Genomic DNA, 27500 nt, shown 5'->3' with positions numbered 1-27500 from the left:
ACAAGTGGTCTCGAAGCCCAGTACTTGAGAATAAACATAACAGTGCTGCGCTGCTGTAGCACTTTTAAAAATTCTTCTTTGCTCTATTTTGTTAGTGAGCTGATGAGCAACCTCCAAAAAAAAAAAAAAAAAAAAAAAGATCCTGTTGGACCTTAAAAAAAAAATGGCTTCCTCTGATGTCCTAGAGACAATAATTATGATGTGCTAGTTAAGCCCAAACTACAGCTGAGGGATTTTACTTTAAAGCAGGGGCTTGGGCGCAAAAATGCATTTATAGCTCTTTGTCTGCACCTCATTATGTGTGGGCCTGATTCATTAAGTAATTGGTTTGCAGTTGTTTACATGAGTATTAAGGCCTTCTTTTCAGCCGCCTTTGAGAGATACATTGTGCAAATGTTGCCTGTGATGAATGCAGAATGAGGGCCAGAGGGTCTCTCCTATTGGCTAAACAGTGCACTCTGTTGAAAAGCCAGAGAAAGGGATTGGGTGCTGCTTTGCATAGCAATGACTTTCTTAATAAGCGTTACAGATTAATACACACAAGCTATAAAAGATGCAAAGAGATACTCTTAGCACATTTATACATGCTCATTTCATTGTGACGGTGGCAGGGTCCCTGTGCTTTCATATTCGTTTTGTAGAGCAGAGGCTTCAGTGTCTGAGCCGTAATAGAATCCGATGTTTATTGTATTATAAATCATGGGCAAGTAGGCCGATCGGCAACAGTTTATTATTAAAGATTCTTTCAGTGTAAATCTTTTTTTACCATTGTATTTGCTTCAGTAAAATCATTTTGTGGTTGAGTGGGGATGAAAGGCGTGATGTCCGAAGGAGTGAGTCCTAATAGGAAGCTGTTCTCTGGGTAAAGACCACTTGTTCCCTTTGTTCCGGGTGCATGCCAGAGCGTCCTCTCCTCTGCAAACATTGTCTCTCTTTACCTTCCCCAGGAAGCAGCTTCACTCTCCAGGATCCATTTATTTAATGGAGAGTGTATCTTCAGAGCTCCCGTGTAAGTTCAGCTTACTCGTTCCCTCCAGCCTTCTGGTTGAATCAAGATAAGATTTTTGCCAAAAGAAAGGAGTGTGTTCTTGCAACATAATAGCCTGGGGGAAAGGTACTAAAAGTCACCAGGCCACCCGCACCCCTCAGCAGGGCCACCCTGGGTGGCCTTCCTTACCAGTCCTGCAGCCACGGGAGCGGCCAGCGGAGGGCACCAGCCTACAGCTGATGATCAGATGGTGGCCAGAGCTTTTCTTTCTAGTCTGGTCATCTGTGTTATTTTCCCTGGAATGGTATAAAAATACTAGACGCTAGTTGTCCCTTGAAACAAAAACCAAAATTTCCTGGAGGTCCTTTTTGTACCTTTATGAAAGTGCCCCTCTCCATCTCTAGCTTAGGAAAACTGCATTGAGCTCAAATTTTACTAAATTAGAAGCTTCCTAAACATTCCACATTAAGTGTTATAAACTTATACACTTATTTATTTGTCTTGCACAGAAAATTTTTGCTTAAGAAAAATCACTTTGATTATTTGATGGGCAGAAGTAACAAGGTGACCCCCAGGGCAGCGAAAATTACAGTGTGTGCTGTAGGAATTCCAACTGGCCATCAGGGGGCACTGAGACTTTGTCAATTTAAGCACCCTCAGACTTTGGTGGCCTTTAAATTTTAAAGCTGGTATTCCTGGAGATTGTTGGTACGGTCATTTGTACTTATTTTTTCATTCTTTCTGCTTTTTGTCTAACATTTTTTCTGAGAAATATGTCTATTTTGAAGAAAAATCGGTTAAAGATGCTATTTGAAAGTTTTTAATATTGATTGCAAATCCACAAAAATTTTTGTGAATATAGCCTAGGTACCACATCTTCTCATTGGTATAGGAGTGCCTCTGTGTGCGTGCATACGTGTGTGTGTGTGTGTACAGTGTGTGTGTGTACAGTGTGTGTGTGTGTGTGTAGACCAGAGGTTAATGTTGGATGTCTTTTCTGATTGTTCTATACCTTATTTTCAAGACAAGTTCTCTCAGTGGACCTAAAGCTCATCCATTTGGCTAGATTCAGCTACCAATTTCAAGGATCTGATTAATTTCACCCTCCCCTCATCCCCACCCACAACACTCGAGTTACAGGCACACACCCAGTTTTCACATGGGCACTGAGGATCCAAACTCAGGTCTTCATGTCTCACAGCAGGCACTTCACTGACTGAGCCATACCACTAGCCCTGTGATATCTCTAGTCCTATAATAAGGCCCTAGAATGGTGAGGATGCTGAGGGCCATTTCTTAATTGTCCTCAACATCGAAAGTTGTATTCTTGGCAGGATCCAAATTAAATTCTCGGCAGAATTTAATTGCCAAATTCAAGTGGACCCCAAGTCCAGTAATTTGAGTGTGTTTGTTAATGGGATGTGGCTATTTTCCCCTGTTGAGTTGTCAGTCTGTATGTTGCTAGCATTAGCATATTCCCCGGGGCTTCCCCTCAGATTTGTCCTCCTTTCAGGACCAGAAGTAAGTACCAACCCCCATCCCAACTCTTCTGCTGTTGCTGCTCTTGACGCAGCCCTTTGATGTGCCTCCTCCAGCTGAAACAGCCACATTCTAACTGCTCTTGCTAGCCTACCATGTAGACTTATGGCATGTCTTTCACAGTACCAGGTCAGATGTCATTGCCCTGATGCAACATGTTTCTCCATGTCTGTGGCCTTTTTGATGTTTGTCTGGAATACCCCTTCCCTACTTTTACCTGGTTTCAGTTAACCCGATTTTCAAATGCTTCCTGAGCAGAGAGTGTCTGTGCCACATGCCCCTCGAGTGGTCTCATGGCATTTCTGTCACTCCCAGGTAGGTATAGAAGCTACCTTGTGTCCGCTCGTCCTGTGAGCTTCTCATTGGTGTGGCAGGTTTATCGGCAGAGTGGAGTACCTGCTGAACTTTCTGAGAGTGTGCTCTGCCATTCACTCAAGGCGCCTTCTTTATGCAAGACGCTTGCAAAGCGCCTCCCTCACCTCTGTCTGGCATCACATTCCGGTCTGAAGGGCAGAATGCTTCTGCCCAGTTATCTGCAAATGGTATGCATAGGAGAGCTATGCACATTTTCAAAGGGAAATCTTAGCTCACTTCAAGTTAGGTCCTCTTCCCAAACTGTTCCATTTCCATCTGCACCCACAGGCTCTGGAAACAGGAAGTAGTGGGCATGCTTATGGAAAGCCTTGCTGGGGTCTTTCCTGGCTGCTGTCCTGAATGCTGATAGACTTGTTATGGCCTTGATGAGGATGTGTAGACTCTTGGTACATGTCAGAGACCCAAACCAGTATTCCCAGTTGTGCCATTGTCTTGCTGCCTTTGTCCTCAGTGAAAATGAATACTTTTGAAGGCACGGGTGGCATGTGTTCTGCTTTCTTCCTTACAAAGTAGCAAGTTTCCTGTGGCATTTTCATTCACACTTAGTGTGCTGGTTCTTTTTTGTCAATTTCATACAAGCTAGCGTCATTTGGAAAGAAGAAACCTCAATTGAAAAATACTCACATCAGACTGGCTCACAGACAAACCTGTGCGGCATTTTCTTGATTGATGATTAATATGGGAAAGCCAAACCCAACCCCAGGTAGGCAGTGCTAACCTGGTCCTGGTTTGTGAAGGAAAGCAGGCTGAGTAAGCTGTGGAGAGCATGCCATGTAAGAAGTGTAGCAAGTAAGCGTTTGTCTCCATGGCCTCTGCTTCAGTTCCTGCTTGCAGGTATCTGTCTCGAGTTTATTTGTAACTCCCAAAATCTTGTGGCTATAGTTATATGTGACTCTTTATTCTGTTCCATTGATCTATGTGTCTGTGCTGATGCCAGTACCATGTTGTTGCTTGGTTTGTTTTTGTTTTGTTTTGTTTTTAGCTCTGAGATACCTTGAAATTAGGTATGATAATGCCTCTATCTCTGCATTGTTATGTTTTGGCTATCTGAAATCTCTTGTGCTTTCGAGTGAATTTTAAGAATTTTTTTTCTATTTCTGTGGAAAATGGTATAAACTTTTTGATAAGGATTGCACTGAATCTGTAGATTGCTTTTAGTAAAATAGCAATTTTCATACCAATCTATGGAGCATGGAAGGTCTTTCCATCTTCTGGTATCTTCATCAGTTTCTCTAAAGTGTTTTAAAGTTTTCATTATAAATGTCTTTTAACTTCCTTGGCTAGATTTTTTTCAGGGTTTTAGAAGGTTGGAGCAATCCTAAATTGAATTGCTTCCCCTGTTTCTCCTTGTGTCTCTTAGTGACATCCATGAGGAGCTGCCGAGTTTGGTGTGTTAATTCTGTATCCTGCCACTTTGCTGAAAGTGCTTGTCAGGTCTAGGGGTTCTCTGGTGGAGTTTGCAGGGTTTCTTTTTTTATAGAATTTGCAAACACAGACTCTTTCATTTCCTAGTTGGTTCTCTGGTATTCCTGCTCTAGCTTAGAGCTTCAGTACATTTAGTAAGTGTGAAGAAGGAATACTTCTTTTCCTTTCTCCTGGTTTAACTGCAGCTGCTTTAAAGTGTTTCCTGTGTGCTGTGACAGTGTTGCTTTGGTACTGTAGCTATAACATTGTTACACATAGCCTCTATTGTGTTGAGATACATTCCTCCTGTTCTGCGGCTCTGTAGAACTTTTGTCCTGGGAGGATGTTAGATTTTTGTAAGAAGTCTTTTCTGTGTCTACCAAAATGACTATGTGATTTGTGTCTTGAGTCCATTCATTAATATGTTAAATTTAGGGGGCTGAGAGATGGCTTGGCCATTAGGAGCACTGGCTGCTCTTAAAGAAGACCTGGGTTCAATTACCAGCACCCATATGGAAGCTCATAACTGTCTGTAACTCCTATTCTAGGGGACTGACATGCATGCAGGCAAAATACTAATGTAAATAAAATACAACTAAAAATTACTTTAAAATATGTTAAATTTATTGTTTTGTATATGTTAGGCTTTATAATGGTGAATTTTGGGGGGATTGATGTCTTACTGAATTTGGTTTGCAAGCATTTTGTTGTGAACTTTTGTGCCTGTGTTCAGAGATATTGGTCTATCATTTTGTTGTTGTTGTTGTACCTTTATTGGTTTTAGTATCAGGAAAATACTGGCATTAGAGAAAGAGTTTGGAAGTGATCCCTTCCTGTTTCATGGAATAGTTTGAGAAGCATTGGTGTTAGTTCCCCTTTGCAAGTCTGGTAAAATTGACCAGTCAATCCATCTGAGCCTGGTCATTAGTAAATTAGATTCTTTTTTAGATGTGTTTATTATACTTTCATATGCATGAGCGTTTGCTTGCATATATGTATGTGTGCTACATATATGTCTGGCACCTTCAGAGGTCACAAGAAGGTATCAGGTTCTCTGGAAGAATTATGCATGTTTGTGAGTGCCAGGCAGGCGCTGAGAGCCAAACCTCAGAGCCCACTCGCAGTGGCACTCAATCTGAAGCTCTTGTTGGTGGGTATCCCACAAAGCTGGCATCTACAACATCTTGGGAGTCTCCAACACAGTCCAGGCTTCACCTTCACAGCTTCATCCAGTAGCTTCTCAGCCTTCATGGAGGGACACCCCTGACACACACCTCGCCTCAGCAGCTTTCTTTAGTTGTGGAGGGATATTCCACAACCCCGTTCTTGGATTGTTGACTCTAAGCCAGAGCTACATGGGCAGAGCTGCCAAGTTCTGCTGCTTGCTGGGGCTGGAACTCGGCCTCCTCTTTCAGCCACATTGCCCCAGCTTTCTGGTCCCTTCCCTGCTCTGGTCCTTTAACTCGTTTTCACAAGGTGGAAGCTAAACTGAGTCAGGTCTTGCCCTGAGGTCACCACTCCCTTTATTCCAGTTAGCATCAGGCCTTTCATTAAACTATTTTATCCTCTTGAGTACAGGACTTGGCTTCCAGCATCACCTTGCCTTGTGCCCTTTTTCTGCTCAAACTGACTGTACATTTTTTTATTTTGTCTTGCCCCACTTGCTTCTTTTCATTGAAAGTCTTCAGAAGACCGATCTAATAACCACACTCACGTGCCATAGTCAATGTGAGGCTGTCTTGAAGTCTCTGCCATTACCAATTAGTTTTGGTAGGCCAGGTGTGTCTAGAAAAACATGTTTCTTTTAGATTTTCCAATTTAATGAGTGTCCTAGTTTGCTTTCATAAACAATATGACCCAAAGCAACTTAGGGAAGAAAGGATTTGTTCGGTTACACATCCCAGGCCACAGCCTATCACTTGAGGAAACCAGGGCAGAAGCTCATAGCAGGAACCCAGAGACAGGACTAAAGCAGAGGCCATAGAGGAATGCAGCTTAGAGATTGACTTTCCATGGCTTGCCCTGCTTTCTTATGCAACCCAGAACCACCAGTCCAGGGGTAGAATGACCCACGGTGGGCTGCCCCCCGGATCAGTCATCAATGAAGAAAATGTTCCACAGACTTGCTTACAGGTTCTTGAACCCACAACCTTATTTTCGCACCCATTCCCCAGTCTCTCTAGCACTTGGTGTTAGAATGCTGAGGCGGAAGGCAGAAAGAGACCAGAGTATGACTTCCAACAGACTGCACACGAAGCAAAGGGATTGAGGGGTCCGGGAGCAGGGAGGCTGCAACCCTTTCTATAAGCCAGAGGCTTGAGGGACTGTGTGTGTTCATAGTCTCTGGAATTGTCTGCCTCAAGCAGGACAGATTAACTCTGGGACACAGGATATGTCTACAAACATTCCTTTCTGGGCTGACCAATAATGGCTGGTTAAGGTCATCTGTAATCTAGTGGGAACCCTGTAGGAATCCCCTTTAACCATGAGACACTCTATTACCTGGTCTCTGTGTCACTGTGTACTCTTACACTTTTATTGCTTCAGGGTTTGACCTGTCTTTTTTAGCTTGCATGCTTCTTAGCTACAGGAGTTTTCCAGCTTCCTCCATTTTTAGCATCTTACAGTTTTGAGTAATATGAAGGTAATATGAAGTGCCAGGTGATATCTTGCCTGTGTGGATCCTTATGTTACTTTGCTTCTGCCTTCTTTCCTGCCCTTTACACCTTTACATAATGAGACAGTCTGCTTGTATGTTACACTAATGCCAGGACTATTCTCTCTGAAACCTCAGCGCTGCAACTTTCTATAACAATAAAACTGTAGGCTACATTGTTCCTCTGTGGGCTAGTCCCTATGAATCTTGTTCTTTTCTTGGAGAGCACCTAGGATTTTGTTCCCTGCTGCCCCAGCTCAAAACTGGACTCATGGTTTCTACAGCATTCCATTTATTTGTTCCTGCTTAGAGAATGACAGAGTGAGCAAACAAACTTGGACTTGATGCCATGTCCACCACTGGAGTAAGGCAGCTGGAGCAGTTTTCCACCTCTCAGAGTCTGACTTGTTACTTCAAGGGCTCATACCTATTGGGCTTCTTAAGAAGGATGTGCATTAAGCCTGTCTCCTCTCAATCTATCCCAAACCTTAGTTTTCCGTTGCTCTGTGCATGCTTTGTCAACTCTATTTAGAATTCATACCTGCACACCAGAATGACCAGGGGCTTTTTTTCATCCAAATGTACCAAAAATGCCATACCTCTTTTTGCTAAAGTCTACTTTAGCAACAGGCTCTCATGTGGGATCATCAGTGAACTTAATAGAACACTTAATAGAAGGCATTGCTGACCCTTTTTATCAGCAGCCAGACTGATGCTCGGAGTGGTAGGTAACCAACCCCGGGCACATGGTGAATCAGGGTTGGGAAGCCCAAACCTGATGTGTCCCAGAGCTATAAAAAACTGCGTTGTTGGGGTTGGTCTGGTGCTGTGTATTCAAATGCTGACTTCAATACCTTGAGATCTGGTTGCTGCCCTGCCACAGGCATTATGAGTGTTGAATTATCCCATCTACCCATGTGATGAGAAGGAATGTTCCCCAGTTATTCTTGCGTGGCTGATTAAAAGGCCTACAGTTGGGCAGGGCAGGGTAAGGTTTGAGGGCTTTGGGGATAGAGGATCATGGGAGAAGGAAACAGAAGAGGAGGAGAAAGGAGTGAGAGGCCATCATGAGTTAGGGGGAGAGAGAAGCATCCATGGCCAGCATGAATGGAGGAATTGGCCCAGATGAAGAATAAGCAAGTATTTATGGAATTATGGATAGAAAGCAGCCTGGGATGGGGCTGGGAGGTAAAGGTAGTTTAGAGGGTTAATATCCGCCTTGCCTCAGGTAAGATGAGGCTATTCTAAAATCTATCAGGTGTCTGTGTCTTTTATTGAGTGTGATAGCGGGTTTGATATTCCCCTGTAATAATTATAGGGCTAATAATGATTATTATTAGCCCATACCATTAAATTAATAGCAACACTGTGTAAATGACAGCAAGAAGTAATTCTGTATTATAAGCTGAATGGTTTTTATACTTCTACTTGATTGTTTGTCCTTCTTTGAGACAGGATCTCTCTGTGTAGCCCTGGCTGTCTTAAAACTGGTATATAGACCAGGCTGAGTTTGAACTCACAGAGATCCTCCTTCTGCCTTCTTCCAGTATTGGAATTAACCACCATGCCTGGCAGTTTTTATACTTCTGAATGATTGTAAAAATAGCACAAAGAAAAGTTCTGTTCCATGACATGTGAAAGTACATGAAATTCAAGTGCCATTGTTCCTACATGAAGTTTCATTGAGGTACAACCATTTCCATTGATTTACATACATCTGTGGCCACAGAACTGAGTAATTGTGAAAGGCCATATGGCCTACAAAGCCTGAGCTTTTTACTAACAGGTGTTTTATAGAAATTCTTGGCCAACCTCAGCCTCACAAGTCAGAAGCATTTCTTTCACATTTGTGGAGATTAGATAGTCTGCTTCCAAGCACTTGGATGGAGTGATAGCCTGTGTATGTGGCCTGGAACTTAAAACTCAACCTCCTACTCTGAAAGGGGGAGTTCACATCTACTTTTCCCTCTGACTAAGAGTTGACTCTGTTCAGCATTCTAAGGAAAGGCCTTCTTCTTCCTCCATGCCTGTCAGTTTTCTTTACATGTTTGGTGAGACCTGTGAAGAGAGATGTTGACCCTAAGAGTTATATATAATAAAAGTTGACCTTGAATTACAGTATCACAGCAATTTTTAGAGATGGGTTTCTACAGAGAAAATAATTGTTTCTAAGACAACCAGGGTAGAGTGGAGAACACTTGAGAGCATCCTCACCTTTCTCAGTGATGAACTATGACATATGTAGTTAGGAAATAGGTTTCTTGCAAGAAGTCTAATAAAACTGACAATTAAGATCAACTGTACAATTAATTCACATTTCACTGATGTTGTTTCCTGCTCCCAATGGTTTAAATGATTCAAAGCCACACAACATAGCCACAGAACAGACAGAAAAAGAGAGTTCAAGTGGCCTCATAGAGACATGGCATGCCTAGAATATCTTGTGCAAAGCAAGAGGGTCCCTGGCATGCTCGGTGGGTCACCTCAACACGGTGGGGCCTGCCCTTGCTGCCGGCTCAGTTCACTTGCTTTTGAGGACTTGAGTGGTTACAAACACTTGCATGGAGGACATTCACATGGCCGTGGCCACATTCACAGCATTGTGTGAGGCATTTTCTTTTTCTTTTCTTTCCTTTCTTCTTTTTCTCTCCCCTGGATATTACCCCCTTTGTTGGCAGAGAAGACAAAGAAACTCAAACAACATGCTAATCAGAAATATGCAGATCACATTTTGTATCATTGAACATTGATCATGAGCTTGTCAGTAGGGCCCTATGCTTAGTAAAATTCACTTATTCATTCCTCCTGAGCACCTGCTGATTGCTAAGCACTGGGTTACTCAAGCCAGCTGGAACAGGTATGATCTTCACTTGCAGCCTAGAGGGTAAGGGCTAGCTTATCAGTTAGCAGAGGAAATGGAGGAAAGTGGAACTTTGATGAGGGACTCCAGTGGAAAGGGGCATGGGGATGCAGAACCAGGAAGCCCGGCATTGTTTGAGAGCTCACCTTGGGAAGCACCATTCAGTATTTAGGTCTTTATGCCAATAACAGTGGGGAAGTTATTAAAGAGGTTTACATCAGAAAATGTAAGACTTACATGTCCAGCATCTCAGTCCTGCTGCCTAGTGGAAGGTGAATGAAAGAGGGACAAATTACATGTGTTGGCATCAGAGAAACCATTGCAAACATCCAGATAGGAGTTTGCTTGCCGGTATGGTAAAAGTACATAGGAATTGGTCAGGGCCTTGGGCATAACCAGGAGGTCAAGTTGGCAGGGCAGAGGTGTTGACTATGTTTGGCAAGGGATATTGGCAACCAGAAAGTTGGGGATGCCACTTGCTGAGATGGGGGAAAGGATGGTCCTTCTTGGTGGGGTAGAGGCCACACTAGAAGGATGGTAAATTTGACTACAAGTTGCTTTAGAAGAGGGCAAGTAGCACTACCAAATGTACGTTGGACTTGTTTCTGGAACTCAGAGTAGTCACCACAGCTGTGGGAACATTGTGCTGTTGCTTCTGCATTGAGACGTTCCTCAGTCCAGGCCAGAAATGTCCTCTTTCTCAACTAGAATAACCTTGCCTTCTGGGGACCCTGCAGCTCTCAGCTCTCTGTCACCAGGCTCTCTGCCTTCTCAGTCCCAGATAGCAACAGGTTTGGCCCTCTTCCTGTGCCTCTTCCTATGCAGATGACAACTGTCTGAAGGCTGGCTGCCTCTCAACATTTTTATAATCTACCTCTGCTCTTCCTCTGCTTCCCGGCATGTGGCCCAGCTATCTAGCACCCAGGTATTAGGAGTAGGTAAATAGGGTCACAGCCCACATGGGTTCATTGTACGTGTGTTTACTATACAGAAAAGAGATTCTTTGAGGCTCATTTTTTTGTTGCCTACCCCTGTGGTAGCTCGACTATTGGCTATCTGTTGACCCTTTTGGATGATCACAAGGGTGTTGTGCTCTTTATGGAGAATGACCATAGTCACTACTGCTGGACCCTGGTCAGCAGCAGGTACCAAATGCCAAAAGAGTATTGCAAGACACTATAGAGCATGGAAAATGGCCTCTCAGGAGAGCCTGTTTCACTATGACGACTGTATTAGAAGGGCATATGCAAAAGCTGTAAGTTGACAAGACTTGGGCCAAGGGGGCATGGATTTGCAAGGGTCTCCCATCAAGATGGACATCGTCCTGGCCACGAGAGGGCAATGGTGACACCTTATATAGAAGAAGTAAGTGTATCCCGTTACATCTTTATTGACCACTTGTCCCTCAGCATGAAACGTGGAGAATTTAGATATAAGACAAAATGTAAGTGATGCTCCCAGAAGGTCTCTTTAAATTCACTAAATTTCACAAGGCCCTGAAAAGGCACACGGAGAAATTCCACTCCAAATTCCACTAATTTCCCCTCTTCCATTCAGAAGAGGGGCTAGTACAAACCAAAAGCTGTAGACTCTAGCCTTTTGTATTAGTGGATACATAGAAAGCCAAACTTGGGTGCCTGCAACACTTGCTGTTTCCCACAGTGTGCCTACTGTGACTGCCCTTGTTAAACTCTTAGCATTGTTGCTGATTTGTCTGAGGTACCTTAACTTCCTCCCCAACGTCTGGAATTCTCTTCAGGTTTTTTTGGGTTTGCCCCAAAGCACTGACACTTCGTGTTTTTCATTGACTGTCAAACAGAAATGGTCCTCTGCCTCCTGTTGCTGTGATCACCCTCCAACAGAGCCTACAGCACACAGGGACCCGCCAGGGCAGTGGCTGCCAGGAGGAGCACATGGCAGGCTGCGGAGGCTGGGGCAGCCCAGTGCTCCCTCAGCAGATAGCTGTGGCCGCCTCAAGCCTTGACACTTTTATTGCTTTTTAAGCCTGGGAAGGAAATATAAAACTTCTCTCCTTACCATAAACAACACCGCTTCTTCCCAAACTGCTTGCTGTAAAACTATTAGACCAGCTGTCAGTTTTCACCTTCTTATTTTATAGGCATGAAAGCAAAAGGGATCCAGTGACCACGATAAAGTCGAATGGTAAGAAATAAACAGACACCAATTTTCACGCCTCATCTTACACAAAAGAGTTACGTTGTATATTTGTCTCCTGTGTCCTTGTGTGAGGACTGTGATCTGTCCTTTGCGCCCAAAGACAGCTCATGCAGATGCGCGTGAACAAGACCTTCCGTGGAAGGAGTGGGGAGGTGGCACGGCCCGCAGTGCTAGTGCAGCTTATTTAGAATTGATCAGCAGAATCGGTGCTTTCTACCTACAGGATGCTTTGCATCTCTTTCCCTGTCCTCTGGGCAGCGCCTGCAGTATCTATTGCTCATACCTGGTAGGTCTCAGGCAGCTACCCTTACCAGTTTCTTCGTATCCAGTCCCTCCTCTTCCTACCTGGCCACTAGCATTTTACACTTGATTTACTCTATTCACTTGCTACTTAATATTTGCCAGCATCTCTCACCAAGCACAGCAGAGAATATATATTTTCTCCAGTGGTATTCCTGGTTCCAGTTCTTTCCTTGCAAGGCCATACCGCCTTCGGAGGTTGCTTTACTGCTACCTTTGCTCGTGTTCTTTTTTTTTTTTTTTTTTTAAGATTTATTTATTTATTTATTATGTCTACAGTATTCTGTCTGCAGTAAAGCTGCAAGCCAGAGGAAGATACCACATCTCATTATAGATGGTTGTGAGCCACCATGTGGCTGCTGGGAATTGAACTCAGGACCTCTGGAAGAACAACTAGTGCTCTTAACCTCTGAGCCATCTCTCTAGCCCCCATGTTGTTCTTTTTATATGAAGTTCCTTTTCTCTTTTTCTTGGAACTCTCAGCGCCTTTTCACCCTTCAACACCCGACCTGCAGCAATGCTCTAGCCCTTCTCCACAGGCACACTGGGGCACTCTCCTCCCAGGCCTGGGAGCTCCGCTCTGGCCACCTTTGCTCCCACCCCTCACTAGTAGTAATGGAGAGCACAGGTACGAATCAGGTGCCTGGGTGTAACTGAGCTGGACCACCACTGACACCGTGACTGTGGCCTGATTCCTACCCTCGTTCAGCTTCCATTTGTACAGTAATGTGCAGACAGTAATAGTTTTCTAAGCAGGCTGTGAGAGGATCAGCTGGGGTCCTACAAAATAAGCCATCTAAGAGCTGGAAGGTTATTCTCTGTAGACGTCAGTTCTCTGATTGTCAAGGCAGAAGGTGCTCTTGCTGCTCTACCACAACCTCTCAGCTGCCTAGACGTCACCTCAGCTCCAACTGGTAGATGTGCCCTTGGCCTTCTCCATGAGACAGTTACATCTCTGCCCCAGGGCTTTTGCTGGCCACACAAGCATGCCCAGCCCTTACAGGGGGCCAGAGAGTTGGCTGCTATGATTGGGAGATAATGGATGGGTAAACACTGCCTTACTCTTTACTGGACACTATGAGGAAAGCTCTACAAAGTCTCTCAGGAGATCCTCCGAAGGACAGAATCCCAGTTGTTCACTGCCAGCGCCCATATCTCTCACCAGCTTCCTCTCTTCCTAGGTTACTCTCCCATTCTTCTTACCATAGTTACTAAGAGCACCTCCCAAATATGATGATAGATGTTCGGATCAACCAATCACTTCTGTGTATTACTCCACCAAGTCTTTTCCTTTTCTGATCAGCTCTTATAAAAACCAAAACAGGGAGATAAAGAGTGAAGCAGCAGCCATGGTGGGGGAGTGGCATTCCAGGTAGCCTAGGTTTTAATGTCTGTCCTAGAATAAAGAGGTGGACAGAATGGAAGAGCAGAAGAGCATTCTGCAAAGATTGCTTACAATCCAATGCAAAGGATCTAGCATGAAATATGTACATTTGTACAGGTGACACAGTGCTCTTAGACCTTCAGCAGACCAGTGTTCCAATGAAGCAGTTTCCTTGCTGTTTTGGAAACCTGCTATCAGAGTGCAAAAATTAACAAGCTGTGTGCTTTTCTTTTCCAGCTTTCTGGGGAGAGTCTGATGACAGCAACTCTGAAATTGAAGCTGCCCTACGTCCTAGAGACCATGACATGTCTGATGATTTTGATGATTTTTATGACACATAAGCTGTTACATGCTGGAAATAAAGTCTTCAGACAAACTGTCACTATGATCATGTGTAATTCCCAACATACACATATTCTTCTAAGTTTTCTAGTTGTTAAGGGGAAAATAGACAATAATTCAAGTGATATTGCATGATAGAAATGTGAATAGGGGCCGGGAAGTAGTTGAATAGTACAATACTTGCCTAGCATGAGGTAGGGTCCTGAGCACTAGGGAGTGCTCTGGGGAGCCACTGTGGTGGCCCATGGCAGCAGCAGGATGGTAATTCCCAGGCCATCCTGAGCTGTCTAACCAGACCCTGTCATCCCAGCACTTGAAAAGTGTCAGCAGCAGAAACAGAAGTTCCAGGCTACTGTCAACTACATAAGACCCTGTGGTAGTTTGTATGAGAATGGCTCTCACAGGCTTCTGCATTTGAATGCTCAGTCCTGTGTTAGTGGAACTGTTTGGGAAGGGGTGAGAGGTGTGGCCTTGTTGGAGGAGGTAGGTCCCTGGAGGTGGGATTTGAGGTTTCAAAAGCCCGTGCCATCACCAGTTAGCATGCTCTCTTCCTTCCTTCATGGTTGTTATGTCAACATGTGAGCTCTCAGCTACTGCTCCAGTGCCATGCCTGCCTGCTGGCTGGCATGTCGCCAGTCACGATGGTCAGACCCCATTACTCTCTGGAATCATAAGCCCCAAATTAAATGCTTTCTTTTATAAGTTGCTTTGATCATGATGTTTTGTCTCAGCAGTAGAAAAGTTCCTAAGATGGGCCCTGTCTCAAATGGACACAGGGTTTGACTAGGCATTGCTTCAAAGATAGAGTTAGCCAGTAAGGACATTAAAGCTATTAGTCTTTGGGAAAATGCAAGCCAAAACCACAGAGATCCCACTAGGACCCTGAAGAGACAAGTGTTAGTGCAGATGTGAAGAAGCCATACAGGCTGTTCGTAGAGCTGGATAGGATATGGCTCAGCAGGTTTGGAGAAAAGCTCCCAAACACAGATGGCTGTGTGACCCGGCTGTTCCGCTGCAGGAGAAACGGTATCTACTCCTGTGGCAGTAAATTAAAAATACGAGTGTGGGCTTGTTAGCCCTACGACGATCACAGCAGTGTTGTCTGACCCACCATCGCAGATACGAAGACGCAGACACCTGTTAGATTCCATAGTTGCCTATTGACCTTGGGCCAGGCAGATACTTCGCCTTTGCTGGCTCAGTGACCTCACCATCCATCTTCCAGCCCTGACCCAATGCCATCCACATTAATCCTCCTCATCTGGTCTACCTTCTGTCCATAACCCCATGCTACTTGCTTATATTCCTCATCTGGGCTTCTTCACGCCATTACTGTTGTCTTTTTCTCTCTGCCCACATGGTGGTGTGGTTTTGTTTTTGTTTTTCCTCTACATTACACATTGTGGCGTCCTACCTCTCTTCCTGTCCGTCTGTCTCCTGTGATTCTCGTGAACCTGAAGCCTGGGAACCTTAGCCACACCTACCCCTTTCTGCCCTGCCCCGGTATAGGCTATTTAATCAACCAATCAGGTATGTCTTAGGCAGGTTTATAAAACAAGGCTGGGTGTAATCAGATCTTGAGGGCCAGTAACGTCAGACCAACCTCCAGCATGCCCCAAAACATGTTTTTAAATGTCCATAGAAGTATTATTCATAGCAACTAAAATGTGGAAATAAATAGCCATCAACTGGTAAGTGATAAATGGGGGTCGTGCCACATGGGCAAACCTTGAGCATACTGACTGGTGGCCCACATAGCGAAGCAGGACATGAATTTACCTTAGCATGGGAGAAATTCCAGGAGGAAAAAGTACTAAATGTGAAAAGGTAAACTTGAATTTTTTTTTTTTTAAGAAAAAAAGGGTACTATAACTATGACTTTGTAGAAAAGAAGAATTAACAAAGATAAAAATGCACAAACTCAAGAAGAGAAAGCATCAATAATATCATTACTTTAAAACTTTTGGGTGGCAAAATTGCTACCAATGTAAGCATATAAATCATTGTTGAAACACTGAGATTTGTAAGATACCTGTTTACCAAAATCTGCAAAGATCAAAGAGAAACATACAACTCAATGGAAAAATCAAAGTGTCAGAAGAAATTTCTAGAAAACACAATCAGACATAATGAGGAAACCAAATGTATAATGTGATCATCTACAAAAAGAAGTACACAATCCGACACTGTCTCGTACCCATCAGACTGGAAGGTTTGAGGAGAACCTTGAAGTGTGTGCTGAGGACTTCAGGAACGGTACCAGTGCACTAAGGAATGTGGACAGCTTGCTTCCCACTCCTGATGTAAACTCTGGAACAGTGGTTAGTGGTTCTCAACCCGCGGGCCGCCGACCTCTTTGGGGTTGAACAACCCTTTCACCGGGGCTGCATATCACATGTTTATCACATACTTATAATAGGATTCATAACAACAAAAATACATTTATGAAGTCGCAACAAAAATAATTCTTATCAGGCAGATCTCTGTGAGTTCGAGGCCGGCCTGGTCTACAAAGAGTGCAGGACAGCCAAGGCTACGCAGAGAAATCCTGTCTCAAAAAAAAAACCCAAAACTACAATTTCATCGTTGGGGTTCACCACAATATGAACGGGGTTAAAGGGTTGCAGCGCTCGGAAGGTCGAGAAGTGCCGAGCTGGAACTTTACTATCCCATACGGTTGCTACCAGCCATGAGGGACTTTTGACTCCTTGAGATGTGACTAATCTACATCAGGAAATATATACATTCATTAAAATTCATGAAAGTTTATTAATTTTACAGTGGATCTTTATCAAAATGGTTATGTTGGATATGTTGCGTTAAAACATAGCATTTTAAGGTCCAGCGAATGTCAGGTGGTGGTGGCGCATGCCTTTAATCTCAGCACTTGGGAGGCAGAAGCAGGTAGATTTCTGAGTTTGAGGCCAGCCTTGTCTACAGAGCAGGTCCAGGACAGCCAGAGCTACACAAAGAAACCCTGTCTCAAAAAATAAAATATAAATAAATAAAATAAAAATCAGCTCAGTAGGGGAAGGTTGTTGATACCAAGAATGATGACCCAAGTTTGATACCTGGGGTCCACAGGGTAGAAAGAATCATTTCTCAAAGGTGATCTCTAACCTCAGCACGTTCCATGACACGTGCAGTAATCACACACACACACACACACACACACACACACACACACACGTGTTAGTGATATGTATATATCACTACTTTTTCTGCCAGTTTCTTGCTATATCTTTAAGGCATTTCTTGGAAGGTGTTAAATGGCATACGTGACTTCTCTTAAAATTTTCTTATTCTACTGGCCAAAGCCGCTCACTTTAAAGAGCTGTCAAAAGAAGCAGGTAACAATCAGGTCAATGCTGTTTGGAATGGCAGAAATTGGGAAAAGTTAGTGTCTCCAGTAAGAAAGCAATGAGAAGGACTGTTCATTGCTGGAGGGATTATTAACGTAGTCCCTCATTGCTGGAGGCTGGGGAGCTGGATCAGTTGATGAGAGCACTTGTTGCACAAACAGGAGGTTCTGAGCCTGGATCCCAGCACCCACACAAAAAGCCAAGTGTGCTGATAGGCACAGCTAGCCCCAGGAAACAGGAAGATTGCTCGGATGTGGCGGCCCTGGGCATAGCTCCAGGTTCGAGTGGAGATGCCCCGTCTCAAGGAACTAAGGATGAGAGTGATGGAGCAAGACACTTGACATCCTTCTGTAGCCTCCCCTCACATGCATGCACATGCTACACACATACATCATACGTAAGTACATGCATACATACATACAATTAATTAAAAAGAGAAACACATTGCCGAATGGTTTATACCATTAGTAAAGTAAGTACGACAAAAGGGAAGAACACCTGACTACGGGCACTGTGGGTGACACTGAAATTTTGACATCAGCCACTCAGAATCAAAAATGACTGAGAGGAGGCAGCTTCCACACATGGAGGAATGTGGGGATCCACTAACTTATTTGTCCTGTGTTTTGTTTTCTATACATGCACAATTGCTAAATCATCCTTTTTCTTAAGTTGTGGTGAGGGCTGGGTTGTAGCTGTGTTGGCAGAGTGCTTGCCTAGCATGCATGAAGCCCTGGTTCAATCCTCAGCACGACATAAAATCGGTCATGGTGATGTTTGCCTGTAACCCCAGCACTTGGGAGGTGGAGGCGGTAGTATTGGGAGCTCAGAGGAATCCTTGGCTACCTGGTGAGTTTGAGCCCAGCCTGGGCTATGTGAGACCCTGTTTCAAAAAGACAAAAAAAAAATAAATAAAATTATTACAAAACACATAAAATTTACCATCTTAACCGTTAGCAGGTATATAGTGTTATGCACGCTCACCTTTAAAACTGACACCTGCGTTATACTGTAGCTTCTGTTCACCTCTTTGGTGACCATGTTTTAAGTTTCTGTTTGATGAGTCTTCCCACTCTAGGTGTCTTGACATCTATCAGTCAGACACCTGTCCCTTCCTGCGGCTGGAGAACATTCTGTCCCGGTTACAGGCCGTTTTTGTAGTTGTTTGTCCGTGGTCGAACAGCCAGGCTGCTTCCACCGTCTGACTTGTGACGAATGCTGCTCTGACTATAAGTGTACAGATATCTCTTTGATGTTCCTGGTTTCTTTTTCACTCGAGAGGGTGGGCATATCCAGAAGTAGTTGCTAGATCATATAACAATTTGAAATTTTTTTTTACATTGCTTGAGAGTCCTATCCTGAGGTGTCTTACCCACCTCAATTTCTCCAGAAACTGGGTGAAGATCATTCACCAATGATCAAGCCTTTGTTTCAAAGGCTTGAAAATTGTAACCCGAAATGATGTCTGCTGATCTGGACACAGGTGATGCTGAACAGCAGGTGGAACTGGAATGAAAAGCCATTACTCGGGTGTCAAAACTCCAGCACACTTAAAAGAGTAGATGCAATTAAGGAAAAAAATCTGACACTAGAATCAGAAAACCAAGTTCTTGGGAAATGTATAGAAAACCTCATGTCTGCTTGTAATGTTTATCTCCTTGATACAAAAAGCAAAAGAAAGTTAAGTGTCTGTCTGTGGAGTTGCTGCTCTTTTTCAAAACCTTGGATAGGATCTAAGGCTGTAGTGTCTATGTTTGCTTTCTAGATTGTTTCTGATGGTGTCAGAGCCAAGTTAATTGCTACCAGAGGACTCCTTGAGTTTGTGTGTTTTGTTAATCTACGGGAATGTACAAATGTAGCGACTTTATAATTAGAATTACCGTGTTTATCAAACTGATTTAGTACTTTCTTTTATCATATGCCTAGTTAGTAAAATCTACAAGAAATAACCATGTTGTGAAGAAGTCATCAAAACCATGAGTGCATAGCTCTGTACACTACCCACCTCTCCTGCCTTGCTTCTTTCCTCTCCTGCTTCTTCCTTTCCATCTCCCTTCCTAAAAGTGACTTGAATAGTTATCACCTAGTAACATGAGAAGCAACTGCCATAACATGGGATGAACATGCCAGAGTGGACAAGGAAAAGCCCACAAAGCCTTAACCCTACACAAAGACCTACAGGTAAGTGAGGAAAGCCGGAAGTGGAAGAGGTGGTCATTCCCAGGGAAGAGCACACCAATTGTTTGCCTGGTGTCAAACAGTCAGCCCTAAAGGCACACATTGCAGATAACATTATATGGACTCAACAGTGATATCTGGGAACATATATGTATGCAATAACAATTAATGCAAAAAGAGGCCATAAAGCTGAAGGAGAGCAGGGAGGGCTCTCTGGGAGGGTTTGGAGAGAAGAAGGGGGGAAATATTGTAATTAGGCTAAGGGGAGATGAAACATTCCATCCTACAGGGCCGCTCCTTAAACCTAAAGAGACAACATAAAAAGTCAGAAAGTTTCTGAATCTGAGCAGATTCACCAGACTTCACCAATCAAGATTACATAAGCACTTAGGGCTCTGAGAGCCTCAATCCTACTGAGCTTCCTGGCAGTGGTTCAGCCCAGCTGAACTACCTGAGGAGTCACTCCCAAACCTGCCGTTCCGCAGTTTTGAGAAAGCTCCAGATTTCCAGCTTTTGTGAGCTGTCGTCCATGACAGGTGATCTTCTGGTGATGCAACTGTCTTCGAGTCATGGTTGCTCCTGTAAGTAACCTCTCACCCCTACTCTTAAGAAACTTTCCATAATAAAATAACGGTTCACCAAGCTGGAATTTGGTGGCAGCCTGACTTTCATCTGTCACTGACTCCCCATCTGGAGTGAGGAGACACTTGTTCACGTCCTCTCAGGCGTTATGTCATACAGTTGTTTTAAACAGAGAAACCCAATTCCAAGGTGAATTCTGTAAACCACTTAAGTTCCTTGAATTCTGTTCCTAGGAACCCATCCCCATAACTGCGCACACCTTATCAAGGCACAAGTCCTAGGAAAATAAGTCTGTGTTGGAGAACGTAAGCCCCACACAGTTGCCTGTATTTGCTACCTCTAGACCTCAAATGTTATTCTCAAGCGTTTCATTTTAATTGTTATTCTACTTTTAAATTCTTTTAAAGTGGTCAGTGTGCCACCCTGCCCTCTCTGACGTTCTCTCTTACCATCGGGTTTGCTATGCTTAGCATTTAGTTGTGTTATTGACTGACAAGATTCATTTGGGCTCCAGTTCTTTCTTCATCTTTTCCTCATTCTTCATCTTTTCCTCAAATAACAACAAAAGACAAAACCAAGCAACTGCAAATCCTAACAGCGTTCTTTAATTCTCAAGCTTCTGTCCACTTTCAATATCCCTGTCATCGATAGCTGTGTCCTTAGCAAAGTGTTCTGGTGACAGTCAGATTTCATTGGATCAGTTGGATAAAGCCAGCAAAAACACATTAAAAATGATTGCAATAATTCTAGCTCCAAATCCAGGCAGATAAGAACGATATTACTCAATAACTTAACTTGGGTGACAGAACTTGTCCAATGGAAAGGCTCATTGGCATTCAGCAGCTAAGATTTCAAGTCCAGCTGCTTTAGGTAATGGCTGTAGATATTTGCTTCAAAATCATCTGGAAATCTCTGGCTCCTTGAGGTAGCCCCCTGTAAGTCGTTTGGAAAGACATGGTGTCATCGTGTACCTCCCTCCGCAATGTTTTCCATTTCCTCAGGCCAGGCCAGCCATTGACACAGAGACTAATATTTGATGACAGATGGCTCTGGTAAGTCCATATCTCACTTTTGGAATGCAAGTGATAAGCACGTTCCTCTAGAGCCTTGTTTATTATACTAGTATTGTGCGCAAACTCATTAGATGGAAAGCATTCTGCCTGTCAGCTTCGTCTGACTCTTCCCCAGCTGTCATGCTGGCAGCTCAGAGATGGTGACAGATGATACTGACGGACATTACCTTTGCCATCTCTTGCTTCCCCAAATTTAAAGCTACTCAACTAGGAGAACATGTTGGAAAAAAACTAGGGAGCCACTGTGCAGCGTGCTGCATCTAATCATCACAGTGGTCACTAAATGGCACTGAGGGGGTCCTGCTGGCAGGCCTTCCTAGCACTGGCAAGTGCACGCACGACCACCACATAAAATCAACCCAAATCTGACAGCATTACTCCCCCAGTCCCACAAGGATGCTGCCAGTGTCACATGTGGCCTGGGCTCTGGCTGAGGACCAGTCTTGCTCCTCTCTCAAATATGCCTGCATCCAGTCTCAATGCACAAACGCTTCTCATTGGCATTCTACAATGGTACAGTAGTCATTTATTCAACCACTCATTCCATAGAGCATTCATCAACAAGGACTTGCAGTGTGCCAGACTCTATCTACTCTAGGCCAGATACAGAAAGATGGATTTGATGTCTGCCCTCGTGGGCTTGTCTGTCTCACAGGGAAAGAAAAGTAGATCACCTGAATATGAATTGTTTAGAGTAGTGTTTCAGCTGCTAGGACAAATGGGTAATCAAATGCAGCCAAATACATATACTTGGGGAATACTGGTTTGTTCTCTAATCACAGGTTCGTCCTAGGGTTAGCAGGTGGCTCTGTTCACTTGTTTTAGACAGACTTCAGAACTCAAGCTGGAGTTGTTTCCATCTTGCTGCTCTTCCACCATCTCCAGGGTACCAAAGTGGTCTATGTTGTCAAGCTGGGCTGTAGGTGATAAAAGTTGATGTCCTAGAAAAGAGAGGTCCTTCTCGTGTTCTGGTGAATAGCAATAGCTTGCTTAAAATATGTCCAGAAACCATCTTCATCTGGGTATATGCTGCTACAAAGAGGAAGGAATTTTGCTGGGCAACTGACAGTCCAACACAACATGCATTATATTTCTCAGTATTGAAAGAGGAACATTCCCAGAGAGGATGAGCCATGGAGTGATTAAATGTTCAAGTTCAGGACCAGACAAATGTACACTGCGATCCTAGAAGTTGGCACATACCTGACATCTGAAGACACTTAGATTGCCTAGAATGCCTGTGAATAGCTAATATCAGGCTTAGGTAAGGACATAGCCTTTGGGCTGAATCTCAAAAGGCCAGATGTGCAAAATCTGCACATCGTTGTTCCGTAAGTGACTAGAGTTTTCTCCCACCACAAGCTAACGCTCTGTCTCTCTGTGAAAGCAACACCTGAGGATGTAAGCACAAATGAACTGAAGTTTGTGTGACAGTCCAAGCCAGGAGCTAAGAAGACAGCCACAACAGACCCCAAGATCACACAGACCGTCACCTCAGAATGTGGGCCACGTTACTGCAGCTCATTCCAGGTCTGGGTCATATAGTTCTCCCAGGCTGAGAGGCTCTTCAGAGAGCCCAGGTCTGCTGAGCATGGAAAATGCTCTTCTGTGGCCTTCAATCAATGGCTTTTTCCACAGGTCACAAAGACTTTGTGAGCAGTGCTCTGTTCTTCTGTCTTCTCTCTCACTGAAGCCTTCCCCAACTTCTGGCAAAACGGTTTCCTTTGGAAGAAGAAGGTAAACTCCTTGGGTCCCATTTTGGATTAAGGAGAGGGGCTGCCTAGCCCAACGGTTACCTTACCATCCTTTACCCTTTTATTCTAACTTTTTTCTAAATCCACGTTTAACAGTTTTACATAGCAGCAGGTTTCCACATGACTCTTTCACGAATCCTTAGTTTTGATTAACTCCCTCACCTCCTCCTCTTCTTCCCCTCCAACCCCATCCTCACTTAAACATGTCTACCCCAGTATTCCTTCCTCTACTTTCGTATCACATGATGTTCTACTATCCCCATCCTTAGTGCCTTCTCCCATTCATCACCCCTGTCTAGGTCCTTGTCTCTACAGCTTAAACATACAAATCTAAAATTTCAAACCCAGGATCCACATACGAGAGAGAAGCAGTAATTGTCTCTCTGAGCCTTGGTCAGTTCTGTCTATTTTTCTGCATCATTCACAATTTCATTTTTCAGTATGGCAGAATGAAATTCTATGTGTCACATTTCCATTATCCACTCATTTGTTCATAGACATCTCAGCCACTTCCATAGTCTAGCTATTGTAGAGCTGTAATGAACAGGATGAGCAAGTCTCTGTGATAGGATGTAGAGTCCTTTGGGTGTCTGTCTAGGAGTGGTGTGGCTAAGTCATATGGTAATTCCGTTGTAGATTTTTGAGAAACCTCCACACTGATTTCTGCATTGGCTGCACCAGTTTGTACTTCCACCAACAATGAATGAGGATTTTCCTTCTCACACATCATTTGCCAGCCTTTGTTGTTCTTTGTTTTCTTGATAATCATTCTAACTAGGGTAAATTGGAATCTAAAAGCAATTTTAACTTGTATTTGCCTCCCAACTAGGGATGTTGAAAACCATTTATTGGCCATTTGTATTTCTTCTTTTAGGAATTCTGTATTTAGCTACACAACCTATCTTTTAATTGGAGTACTTTCTTAATGTTTAGGCTTGTTTTGTATATTCTAGGTATTAACCCTCTATCATGTGTATAACTGGTAAAGATTTTTCTCCCTTTCAGTGGACTTCCTCTTCACTCCCCTAACCTTATTCTTTGCTGTAAAGCCTTTTAATTTCATGGGATCCGATTTATCAGTTGTTGGCAGTATTTCCTGGATAACTAGCATCTCACTCAGAAAGTTCTTACCTGTGCCTATATCTTGAAGTGTTTTCCTTTCTTTTTCCTCTAGCAGTTTTAAGTTTCAGTTGTTTCATTAAGGTCTTTAATATACATGAAGTTGATTTTTGTGTAGCATGAGAGATAAGTATCTAGTTTCATTCTTTTACATATAGACATCCAATTTTCCCAACACATTTGTTAAAAAGGTTCTCTTTTCTCCAGTGAGGATTTTTTGGATCAAAAAACATATGGCTATAGCTGCACAAGTTTATATCTGGATTTTCTATTCTGTTTCATTAATGTGTGTGTGTGTGTGTGTGTGTGTGTGTGTCATTACCATGCTTGTTTTGTTACTGTGGCTCTCTAACACACCTTGAAATCAGGTATGATACCTTCAGCTTTCCACCATCCCCTCAGGATTACTTTGTCTACCAAGGAATATTGTGGCTCCAAGTACTTTTTTTTATTATTTTATTTTATTTGTTTTTTTTTTTTTGAAACAGGGTTTCTCTGTGTAGCCTGGACGTGCTCTGTAGACCAGGCTGGCCTCAAACTCACAGAGATCTGCCTGCCTCTGCCTGCCTGAGTACTGGATTACAGGCGTGCACCCAGTAGGTTCCAAGTAACTTTTACAATTATTTTGGAGCTGAAGAGATGACCCAGTGGTGAAGAGCATGCATGGCTCTTGCAGAGGACCCAAGTTCAGTGCCCAGTACCCCCAGATCACAACCGTCTATAACTACAGCTCCGGGGCTCTGACAGCCTCTTCTGGACTTCAAAGGTACATATGCACATGACTTCAGTCCCAAAGCACACAGGATCAGAAATCACCTTTTAAATGATTTGTCTGTTCCTGTGAAGGGTGGCAGGAGATTTTTGAGGTGAATTGTTCCAAGTCTGCAGATCGCAACACTGCCATTTTCTTTCTTTCTTTCTTTCTTTCTTTCTTTCTTTCTTTCTTTCTTTCTTTCTTTCTTTCTTTCTCTTTCTTTCTCTTTCTTTCTTTCTTTCTTTCTTTCTTTCTTTCTTTCTTTCTTTCTTTCTTTCTTTCTCATTAGTTACATTTTATTAATTCTGTATCCCAGCTGTATCCCGCTCCCTTATTCCCTCCCAAACCTGCCCTCCCTCCCTCCCTCATCTCCTCCCTGCCCCTTTCCAAGTCCACTGATTGGGGAGGACCTCCTCCCCTTTCATCTGACCCTGTTTTATCAGGTATCTTCAGGACTGGCTGCAAAGTCTTCCTCTGTGGCCTAGCAGGACTGCTCCTCCCTTGGAGGGTGGGGAGGTCAAAGAGCCTGCCATTGAGTTCTTGTCAGAAATAGTCCCTGTTCCCCTTTCTATGGGAAACCAATTGGTTACTGAGCTACCACAGGCTTCATCCGAGCAGAGGTTGTAGGTCATATCCATACATGGTCCTTGGTGGAGTGTCAGTCTCAGAAATATATTTGGCCCTTGTGGAGCTCCTATCCTTTCCACGTCATACTAACTCTCCTTCTTTCATATGATTCCCTGCACTCTGCCGAAGGTTTGGTTCTGAGTCTTAGTATCTGCTTTGATACACTTCTAGGTAGAGTCTTTCAGGGGCCCTCTGCGGTAGGCTCCTGTCCTGTTACTTGTTTTCTTCTACGTCCAGTGCTCCATCCATTTGTCTTTCTAAGTGAGGATTGATCATCTTACCCCAGGTCTTCTTTCTTGTTTATCTTCTTTAGGTGTATAGATTTCATTTGCCATTTTCACAATATTGACTCATCCACACAATGAACATGGAAAGTCTTTTCATCTCCTAGTGGATTCTTCATTTTCCCTCCTGGGTTGTTAAGAGCTTCATGCAAAGCTCTTTCTGATCCCTACTTAGGCTTCTTCCAACTTGACTTTCGTGTGTGTGTGTGTGTGTGTGTGTGTGTGTGAATCATAAGTGGGGTTGTTTCCCTTATTTCTTTCTGGACATGTCTGGTCTTGTGTTAATTTTGTATCCTGCCCCTTTGCTGAAAGTGTTTACACATTGCAGGGATTTTCTGGCCAAGTCTTACTGAACTACCTTTTTGTTTTGTTTTGGTTTGTTTGGGGGGGGGGAGTTGAGAGAGAGTTTCTCTGCATAGCCTTGGCTACCCTGGACTCACTTTTGTAGACCACGATAGACTTGAACTCACAGAGATTTGCCTGCCTCTGCCTCCCCAAGTGCTGGGATTGGAGGCATGCACCACCTTTCTAGTTTTTCATGTTTAGTACTTTTCACTACAATACGATGTGAGGGCTTCTTTTTTGGTCCTGTGTACTTGGTGTTCTATGTGCCTCTGATGCCTGGGCAGACCCCTCTAACAATAGGGTTGGGAAACTTCTGCCTCAGTTGTATTGAGTCTTCTATGCTTTGGGTATGGAGGTCTTCTCTTCTTTCTATGGCCATAATTGCAGATTTGGTCTTTTTATGATATCCCAAAGCTCTCATGTGTTCTGATCATGTATTTGAAAAATGTATCAGCATCCTTAAGTAAATATGTCAGTTCTTCCCCTTTGTCTTCAACCTAGGACATTCTTCCCTTTGGCTACTCCATTCAATTGGTAAGGCTTTCTGTTGAGCTTTCTACTTAATTTATCACATTGTTCATTTCCAGCATTTCATATGGATTTTCCTTGAGCAGTTCTTTTTTTTTCCTCCTCTTCTTTTTGTATGCATGTCTGTGTGACATGTGCATTTCCACGTGTGTATATGTGTGGAGGCTAGAGGTCGATGTTAGGTGTCTATTCTATACTCACCAGTCACTTCCCCATCTGTAGCCTCTGCTTTAGACGTGGCGTGTTCTCCTCTCACGGATCTCTGGACGTTATCCTGCTTTGACTGATGGCCCTTTGTATGGACTGATTGCCTTCATGCTCTTTGAAGCTGTCTAATGAAATGCATTTTGCTCAAAGAATCTCTCTTCTCTGAAATCATCAAAACAAAACTGTCCTAGTAGAAAAAAATGGAAGAGCCGGCAGGGGAACACACTGAAAGGAGCCTCAAAGAACTGTGTGGAATGCTGAACATGTTCTGTACTTACAACAGCAATTACATGACCGCTGATTCTGTTATCTATTTCTGAAAAGTAAACTGTCCTCAAACTTATTTATCCAAAACAACTGTATATCTCAGGAGTCTTGTGGAAGAGGAACTCAAACAGGATACAGTGGAGACTGAAGTCTGTGATGCCTGGAGCCTCAGCTGAAAATCTTAAAGGCCCTGGGGCTGACATTTTCTGGTTATGTACTCACTCCCAAACCTTGGCACAGCTGCCTCTGTGCATAAATCTGTTTCCTGACCCTGCAGCAAAATACCTGAAATAATAACTTATAAAGTAGAGGTCTTTATTTTGGCTCATGGTTTCAGAGTTTCCCACACATGGCACTTGGTCCTGTTGTCTTGGGCCTGTGGCTTTACAGTACA

The 27500-nt window shown here is 43.5% G+C and overlaps 1 protein-coding gene and 1 pseudogene across 1 annotated transcript in view; both read left to right on the top strand.

Moving 5' to 3' along the window:
* The window catches only part of Kiz (kizuna centrosomal protein), a 97178-nt gene extending 82829 nt beyond the window's left edge, over positions 1 to 14349 (top strand). Inside the window, exons 13-14 of the mRNA XM_055602609.1 lie at positions 11942 to 11985; positions 13922 to 14349. Coding sequence (XP_055458584.1) covers positions 11942 to 11985; positions 13922 to 14025 — 148 coding nt within the window. The 3' untranslated portion in view covers positions 14026 to 14349. The remainder of the gene's footprint in view (positions 1 to 11941; positions 11986 to 13921) is intronic.
* A 4497-nt stretch (positions 14350 to 18846) lies between these two features.
* Positions 18847 to 19153, top strand: LOC129672958 (short coiled-coil protein B-like; annotated as a pseudogene).
* Positions 19154 to 27500: the final 8347 nt, after the last annotated feature.

The sequence above is a fragment of the Psammomys obesus genome, unplaced genomic scaffold, assembly GCF_907164565.1.
Source record: "Psammomys obesus unplaced genomic scaffold, mPsaObe1.curated_primary_1811, whole genome shotgun sequence".
Lineage (NCBI taxonomy): Eukaryota > Metazoa > Chordata > Mammalia > Rodentia > Muridae > Psammomys > Psammomys obesus.
The sequence above is the reverse complement of the archived record's forward strand: the minus strand, read 5'-3'. Positions and strand labels throughout refer to the sequence as shown.